This window comes from Triticum urartu, chromosome 3A (genome assembly GCF_056163025.1).
Source record: "Triticum urartu cultivar PI428250 chromosome 3A, HENAU_Tu73, whole genome shotgun sequence".
In the NCBI taxonomy this organism is placed as follows: Eukaryota; Viridiplantae; Streptophyta; class Magnoliopsida; order Poales; family Poaceae; genus Triticum; species Triticum urartu.
The window spans coordinates 285008149-285017057 of record NC_141875.1 but is presented as its reverse complement, the minus strand read 5'-3'; the positions used below and the strand labels follow the sequence as shown (position 1 = coordinate 285017057).

General features: G+C 51.0%; 1 protein-coding gene across 1 annotated transcript; it reads right to left on the bottom strand.

Moving 5' to 3' along the window:
• Positions 1-7074: 7074 nt before the first annotated feature.
• Positions 7075-8084, bottom strand: LOC147979473 (uncharacterized). Its single transcript, XM_087515224.1, has 4 exons — positions 7764-8084; positions 7490-7681; positions 7261-7391; positions 7075-7144 (listed from the first exon to the last, which is right to left on the bottom strand). Exons 1-4 carry the CDS (start codon positions 8082-8084, stop codon positions 7075-7077), a joined length of 714 nt encoding a protein of 237 aa, XP_087371350.1.
• Positions 8085-8909: the final 825 nt, after the last annotated feature.

The window sequence follows — 8909 nt, the reverse complement described above, 5'->3', positions numbered from 1 at the left end:
TCACTGAACAAGAACAATTATGTGCACAAAACGCTGGTAAAAAGTGTTATTTGATGTTGATGCTCATAAACTATATATATATCTTCAACGATATGTTAGAGTTGGTTTTTATTCTACATGTCAACATAAATTGTCCCCTGGAGCAGTTCTTGGATCGATTTCCTGGCGTGGTCAAATTACACTTGTGCCTGCTAATAACGCCAAAGTGATTGCAAGGTACTGCATTTCCCGTAGAAATGGAACCATTAAAATTAACAAGTTCTCGCTTCTCGTGCCAATGTAGCCATATTGGAAAATTGGAGACACTGTTCTACTCATGCTCTACGAAGGCATAGGAGGGCTCTTCCTTTTCATTAACGAGATGTCGAGTCGCCGTGATCAAGCTGCTTCCAGTGGATAGTTGTGGTTGTGGGCCCTCAGCCTCTTAAAATGTGCTAGTTGTTACTATATATGTTAAGTATGTAGATATGGACCATATGGTTGTTCGCCCTTAGCCTCTTAAAATGTGATAGTTGTTACTATGTTAAGTATGTAGATATGGACCATATGGTTGTCAAAACTGTGTTACAAAGATCCTCCTTTTGTCGAATAGTGTAACTTCCATATATATGTTACTTAAATGTTTATACCCATATTCATAAATTTTCATGGAAAGTATTAGTATCATACACAGATCATTGAGTTTAAGCGTGTGCCTGATGTCCAGATGGCATTTGCATATTAACTGTCCATATTGCAAATTCACACACACGTTAACATAAGGAAACGTATGTGTAACATACTAATCATCGCACACGAGTACTCACAGACGCATCGTGTGCGATACTCCTAGCCACCGCAAGCAACTAGTTTGCATTTTTCAAAGTTTTTTGTACACACAAAAACACACACGAACTAACTTTATTGACCATTTGTGTTGTAATTTCTCATCACAAACAGTTCGTCCGAGATGGCTATTTGCTATGTATCACACACATCTTGTTTACACGACTCGTTTGTGCTCCTTTGGTTCATCGCAAACAGTTAATCCATGTGAAATGTGTGCCGCATATCACAAACATCTTGTTAAGTTGAACTGTTTCTGTTGTGTTCCCTAATCGAAAATAGTTCGTCCGAGTAAACCGTATGCCGTATATTGCACACACATTGATATGGCTGCCCGTTTCTGTTATTCTACCTCATCGCAAACAGTTCGAATGGATTAACCGTGTGTCCTGCATCGCACACACATTGATATGGTTGCTCGTTTCTATTGTTCTACCTCATTGCCAACAGTTTGAATGGATTAACCGTGTGCCCTGCATCCCACACGCAACTAAAATCTGAACCGTGTTTGATGGCTCCCCCATCGCAAATGTTTTTCACCTTTTTTGACGATTTTTTTACACCACTATTTGTGATTATTGCATCGCACACAGTTTCGGCAAAGGGTCTCTGATCGTAGTGTCGCGTTAGCAGTATCATGCAGTACTGTACACACATGACATTTCCACACACCAAAGTCAACTATATATTACATGCATGATTAACTAGGATAAACGATCATCTGATCATCATCTACTTCTTGGGACACTTGCGGCTACTGCTCTGTTGTGGCTCGGTCCGGCCTCGTCTGTCTCGGTAACGAGGTGCTTCCTCATGTCAACGATCTGACTATGCATCTCGTAGCATCTGTACACGCTCTTGGCCACAAACCTGAGGCGAGGTTCATCTAGTTGCTACATCCAGGCCCTGTGCCAGGATACGACACATGTTCTGTTGGCATCCTGCTTCGTATTTTTGTTGTATGGGTCGATGATGGCCAAGGCGAGTTCAACCAAGGAGTCCTTCTTCGTGCTGCCCCAGACCCTGTAGTGCTCACGGATTTTGATAAGGTTCTTGTAGGCCAAGCCTGTAACATTTAGCTCTTTTACATCGTTGGTGGTTTCCACCACCCTGTAGTGCTCACGGATTTTGATAAGGTTCTTGTAGTCGGTGTTGTTGACAAACCTGGTGAAACGGTAGAAAGGCTCTGTGACCATGCAGTAGTGGTAGATGAGGACATGATGGCGCATGCACAACTTGACGACGACAACCTTCTAATCTATGTTGGGACGACCGCCGGTGTACTGGAGGTCGATGCCGACCACCTTGTACTTATCTCGAGCAAGCAACTGCTCAACGGTGTTGATGTAGTCATCCACCACGACTGGGTCGACGGTGTACACTACCGAGAGATCCATATCCCTTGCGTGGGTCTCCACTTTATTCTCACCAAACTCCATTGGAGCACAGCTAGACATCCCCTCTCTATGTGTCATCGTGGGTGTGCTTGTTGTGTTGTGGGGCGCGATTGAAAGGTTGAAGAGACTAAGGTTATAATGGCCATGGGAATTAAAGGGGAAGCCAGATGGCCTGGAATATCAGCACGCCCGGATGGCAGCTCTAATTTGCACTGCATGACTCCATCGTGTCGCACGTAACTACATCGCGTGGCGACGGGCGCGGCACAACCGCATGCATATGGGGCCCCTGGCATGATCGTTCACAGGAGCAACCGCTGGCAAAGCGCGCATGGAGGGACGCGAGCAGAGCGCTCCATGATCGCCTCAATGGCGAGCAATCATATATATGCATATAGTAGTTGAACGCGCAAGGAAAAGCTATCCACAAGCCAAGCGCGCCAATGGAAGCTAGCAGAGCGCGCCACGGCGCCAAATGGCGAGCACAATGCGCTAGGGCACCCAACGGCGAGCAGAGCTTGCCGAGGGACACAAGGAGAGGCCGACACAGCGATACGTGCCAAATAAGACAAACTATGCAAGCGGTGTCGGAGACATCAAGCACGAATTAGATTAGAGTTGCATGTGAGATACGTGGCATACAGTTGATCCATATGAGCTGTTTGTGATGGAATAAACCGTGTGTGTTGTGGGCAAGCGCTTGTTGGTATATAACCATTTGCAATTGATGAATTCATCACCGACGGGTTCCCTAGTGTGGTCCGTTTGTGATGTGATATGCTCTGTCTGCACAACATCTATGCTCTGTGTACAGAAGAACATATATATACTTATGACAAGGCATGATTGCAAAACCAAATTAAACATCCAATTACATTATATGACAAATACCATAAATATTGCAAGGTTCAAATTCAAAGATTACAAGGTTCAAACTATTCAGACACATAAAATTCATCTTCTTCAGAATATTTTTCATGCATTATTTCTACGAAAGGATCAGCAACCGAGAAGTGATATAGCGGCTCAATACAGTGACTTCCGAATAATCTGTCATATGAAGTTACAAACTAAAATTTAGCTTGTACAAAGCCTTTTCCATTCAGCTATAGACGCATGCACTCTTTAGCAATCCATTCACTTCAGTGCAGTAAATATAGGGAAAACCTCATTACCTTGAGCAAACTTGCCTTCTCAACACAGAACCTGGCGAATTTAATTTCTGATGTGGTGCTTCGGTACTCGTTAAAGTAATTCCTGTGAGATGAAGATCAAGGCATTCAATGGGATTGGTATAAGTGGAATTTCAGGTTCTGCGGACACTTGAGGGGTTTGAACTCTGGGATGCGTGCGAAGAACTCAACCTCCCCAGTATGCCAACTTGCTAACGTCACGGGTTAGCTCAACGAACTGGGAGGAAATGGGACACCACAGTTTACCCAGCTTTGGACCACCTTGCGGTGTAAAGCCCTACTCCTGCTTTTGGTGGATTGGGCTCGAGGGGCTGATGATGAACTAGTACAGTGGGAGAACAACCTCAGGAGGAGGCGTGTTCTTGTGCTCGAGTGTGCTAGTGAGATGGTGAGGATGGAATGGATCCGATTCAGGTCCCTTCTCTATGGTGGTGGCTAGGTCCTATTTATAGTGGCCTTGGTCCTCCCCCAAATGAAGGCGGGAAGGGATCCCACAATGGCCAAATTCGAAGGGAGACAACTAGTACATGTTCATCCTGACAAAAGTAGTCTTTTCCTGCAAGAGCCTCTGGTTGTGACGCCATGGTGGGCACGGCGATGACCTCCGTCCTGCCGTCCTGGCAGTCTTGGTCTTGTCGCACCGGAATGGAAACCTTTAGTTGATTCCTCGGGACTCCGCCCATGCGCTTGCCTCCTTAACACCAAAGAGGAAATTGTTGTCATGCGCCCACTGGAGCCCGCCTGGACTTGGTTGACATGGCTCACGTCATCAAAACCTCGCGAGGTAAGGCTTGGATAGAAATCTCCGCTCCTTAGGAGCCAGCCTGAGGAAGCCGCCCCTTCTGGAGGTCTTGGTGTCGTCTGCCTTGCGAGGCTTGGCCAATCAAGAGGGTCTTAAGTTGTTGACGCTAAAGGTGGGTAGTACCAGGCTGTCGATGGAGCCACGCCGTGGGCCGTAGGCAGGCAAGCCTGGGTACTCCCATTCCCAGAATGCTGACAGTAGCCCCCGGGCCCGAGGCGTGCTTGAACTTGGATTCGAGGCGAAGCCAAAGGGCAAGTGCGAAGGGCTGCGGTCCGTAACTGCCTGCGGCCTTGGTCGACGTGTGGCGATTGACGGGACGTGGGCATCCCCGCTTCCCCACGCGGCCTTGGCAACCTTTCGACTTGACAAGAACCTGTTGCATGCAGAGAAAGATCATCATTGTGTGGGATCGTGGAGGCCGGCGATTGTCCTCCCTCCGTCCATAAATGAGGGAAGGGGCGGAGCCCCCTTTTCTCATCTCCATCTTCTCACAGCCCGCTCCTTCTTCTTCTTCTTTGCCTCATCGTCTTGTCGCAGCATCCATAGAGCTGACGAGGAAGTTCTCTGCCGAGGAGAAGGGGAAGGCCCCCAAGGAGGGGCCAGATTCGGCCTGCCCAAGAGGGGCGGACGTCCCTAGAAGTATGTTGCGACCGCGGCGGTGGCCCCTCAGGGGCATAGGCACACTCCTCCAAGAGCGGGCACCGCCTCCGGTGGCCGTGGCAGCGCTTCTTCTTGCGGCAGGAGGCACCGAGGTCGAGGTAGTTCCTATGACAAGGGAAGGCACTCCATGGTTGCCCGACCTCCCCGGCCACGCTTCCATTCAGCGGACAAGTACCCGGAGTTCGTCGTGTGGTCGGAGAGGCCCGCGAGCACCTGGCTCCCACTCCTGTGATTTTTTGCGGAGCGCTGCCGGCCGCGGGGCTTGACGGCCTTTGGCTGCAGGCTGACGAATGCTACAGCAGGGCCCCGTGGGCTGGGGTCGAGGTCACCGCCGTCGACAACGTGTCCTTGACCCGCGGCTAGCAGGAGTTTTCTCGCGCGCGGGGCCTGAGTGGGAGGTGCACCCTCCACCTCAAGCACGATGTCCTTGCGACCCTCTACGTGAGGGTTTTTAGGGAGAACGGCCGTCGTACGGGGTGTTGCCCAGAAGACGGCAGCGACGACGATGAGCTTGGCCTTGACAACAACCGCGGCGACGAGGAGGGTGAGCCGGCCGTAGGCGACAGCCGCGCCACCCCCAGCGGTGGCGGCTCCTCCTCCAGCGAGAGCACCAGCAGCGACGGCTATGACCAACCACCCCGTCACTGGGCTCGAATCGGGGAAGGCGACGAGCCGTCTCACAACCGTGCTATGGTGAAGCGGGAGGAGGGATCGCACTGAGCTCATGCATTGCTGGAGCCTGGCCTCGGGAGCTGCTGTGGTTGTGCGGCTCGCTTTTGTTTAACCTTTCCTTTCTCCTACATTTTGAAAAAAGTAGAGGGCCCCGCTGGGATGTGTAATGAACCATGGCACTTATGCCATCATGCTATGCTTGTTACTTTGATATTGTGTCGTGGTATCCATGTTCCGAGTAGGTGCGGTTAGGGTAACTTAGCTCGGTGTGCTTGCGGTAGTTTCCCATCTTGCGAGGGCACGCCTTTCCAACAGCATCTGGCGGAGCTCCCTTCCTGACGACTTAGGAGCTGTCGGGCCTTGGGAGACATTGTGGAGCTATCGAGTTATTAGAAATCTTGACGGGGCGTGTCATTCTTCCTCGCACGAGCCCCCAGGCATGGGTTGGTTGTGGCCAGTACACCGTGTTGCACTGCCCAGAGGCATGGACTAGAGAGGGTGCGCATGCCCATGAGCTCGTTCAAGAGAGTCTCGCGAGGATTAAGGAAGATGAAGCCCTGGGGAAACGAGGCTTCAGCAAGGTGTGTTTATGACACAAGTGGCCCAAGGGTACAGAACTGCCTAGCCCTCGTGCCCGGGACGCTCGAGGAGGAGCGACGGGCAACAACCGCTCTTCCTTGGGCAAGACTAGAGAGGCTAGCGAATCAAGAGGAGAGAAAAAGAAACACCAACTCTCGCAAACGAGAAACGCGAGAACTCCAAATTTCATTCAATAAGTTGCAAACCAGCTAAAGAAAGCAAGCAAAAGAACAACCACGTCCGACAACTAGACTAGTCTTCTCACCAGAACGGAGCTAAGTGCAGCCACTAGGACGTGGGAGGGAGCCCCCGTGAGCCCAGCGGGCGGCACTCAGGAGACTCCGGGGCGTGTACAGCCCCACTCACGATTACGTGAGTGTGTCACGAGCGGAGACCTTCATAGGCACTGGGCCTTGCTTCATGGGTAGAACCTCCGGAGGTGTTGGATGTTCCAGGCGTTCTAGATGGGGATCCCATCCTGCGTCTCCAGGCACGCGGCGCATGGCATGGAGAAACGAGCGATCCTGAATGGGCCCTCCCACATGGGCAAGAGCTTGTGCAGCCCTTCCCTAGAGAGTACCCGCCTCAGGACAAGATCGCCCACCTCGAGCATCCTAGAGCGGACGCTGCGACGGTGATACCACCACCGCTACTGCTGGTACCTTGCCACTCGGTGCAAGGCTTGGCGGTGGCGTTCCTCCACCAGCACGAGTCCAACCCCCGTGAGGCATCTTGGCGTGCCTTGTCCAATGCCAAAACCCGCGCAAAGCAATGCCTGACCTCGTGAGGGCGATCCGCTTCTGCTCCGTAGACGAGGAAGAATGGAGTCTCGCCTGTTGGCTTGGTCGCGGTGGTGCGGATGGACCACAACACAGACTGGAGCTCGTTGAGCCAGCCCCTGCCGCAATCCTTGAGCTTCTTCTTGAATGTTCTTGCCTTGGGGCACCTAGGAACTTCGCATTGGTGCGCTCAGCTTGGCCATTGCTCCTAGGGTGAGCCACCGAGGCGTAGCATATCTGCGTTCCAAGGTTAGCACAATATGTTTTGAAAAGATTGCTAGTGAACTGCGAGCCGTTGTCAGTGATGATGTGGTTAGGGACCCCAAAAAGGCTCACGACGCCCCTTGATGAACTTGACGGCCGAGCCAGCCGGGATGGTGCGGATGGCCTCCACCTCCGCCCACTTGGTGAACTTGTCGATGGCGACATAGAGGTAGCGGTTGCCCCGGGCGCTCGTGGGAACGGGCCCAAGATGTCCAGCCCCCTGACCGCGAATGGCCACGAGAGCGGCATGGTCTGAAGACCCTGAGCGGGCTGGTGGATCTACTTGGCGTGGAATTGGCATGCTTCACAGGATCTTACCAGCTCGGTGGCATTGTTGAACACCGTGGGCCAGTAGAATCCACTGCAAAATGCCTTGCCCACAAGGGTGCGTGATGAAGAATGATGCCCGCGGTCCCCGCCATGTATGTCCGCCAACAGCTCGCATCCCTGCTCCCGGGAGATGCATTGCAGAGAAACATCGTTTATCTGTTTCCGGCAGAGCTCACCATCCTGGATGTAGTACGCAGTGTCCTGGTGGGCCACACGCTCTGCGTCTTCCTCCTTCTTCGACAGGGTGCCTTGGAGCAGGTACGCCTTGAACTCCTCTGTCCAGCACCCCTCCTGAGGCTCTAGCATGAGGAACAGATGGGCTCCCGAGGTTGGACCACAAGCAGGGGTGCCCAGAGGGATGCTGGGGGCACTCCTCCTGAGGCGATGCTGGTCCCTCGATGGGTGGGGCTGCCGATGGCTTGAACAGCAACTCCTGAAAGACGCCAGGCTCCTGAGGCAGGCGCCGGGATGCCCTTATGGCGATGTCATCTGCCTCCTTGTTCGTGTTGCGTGGCACGTGCTGCAACTCCAGGCCCGAGAATTGTTTCTCAATTTTGCGCACCTCCTCGAGGTATGCCTCCATGTTCTCGTTGTTTGGCTTGTATGCTTTGTTGGAGAAGTTGACGAGGAGCTGGGAGTCGCCCTTGATGGTGAGGTGATGCAGGCTTGAAGCTATGTTGGTATTTCCCCAAAGAGGAAGGGATGATGCAGCAAAGTGGCGGTAGGTATTTCCCTCCGTTTTGAGACAAAGGTTATCGAACCAGTAGGAGAACCAAGCAACACAATGTAAACAGCTCCTGCACACAAATAAAAAATACTTGCAACTCGAAGTGTAAAAGGGGTTGTCAATCCCCTTTGGGTAGCGGCGCCCCAAGATAGGGAAACGGACGTGAGATAAATTGTAGTAGATTGATAGATCGAATGCCAAATAAAATAAATAAGAATAAATTCCAGCAAGGTATTTTTGTATTTTTGGTTTAATAGATCTGAAAATAAAAGCAAAGAAGTAGATCGCAAAGGCAAATAATATGAGAAAGAAACCTAGGGGCCGTAGGTTTCACTAGTGGCTTTTCTCTTGAAAAATAGCAAACGGTGTGTAAACAAATTACTGTTGGGAAATTGATAGAACTTCAAATAATCATGACGATATCCAGGCAATGATCATTACATAGGAATCATGTCCAAGATTAGTAGACCGACTCTTGCCTACATCTACTACTATTACTCCACACATCGATCGCTATCCAGCATGCATCTAGTGTATTAAGTTCATGGGGAAATGGAGTAATGCAATAAGAACGATGACATCATGTAGACAAGATCTATCTATATAGAGATAGACCCCATCGTTTTATCCTTAGTATCAACGATACATACGTGTCGGTTCCCCTTCTATCACTGGGATCAA

What these genes read in the sequence shown, in the direction of transcription:
- LOC147979473 (XM_087515224.1), bottom strand. Translation starts at nt 8,084, where the DNA reads ATGGAGGCATACCTCGAGGAGGTGCGCAAAATTGAGAAACAATTCTCG. An exon ending in TGGACAGAGGAGTTCAAGGC is followed by an intron (nt 7,682 to 7,763) that starts GTACCTGCTCCA and finishes TACTACATCCAG; the next exon opens with GATGGTGAGCTCTGCCGGAA. An exon ending in CCGGCTGGCTCGGCCGTCAA is followed by an intron (nt 7,145 to 7,260) that starts GTTCATCAAGGG and finishes CTTGGAACGCAG; the next exon opens with ATATGCTACGCCTCGGTGGC.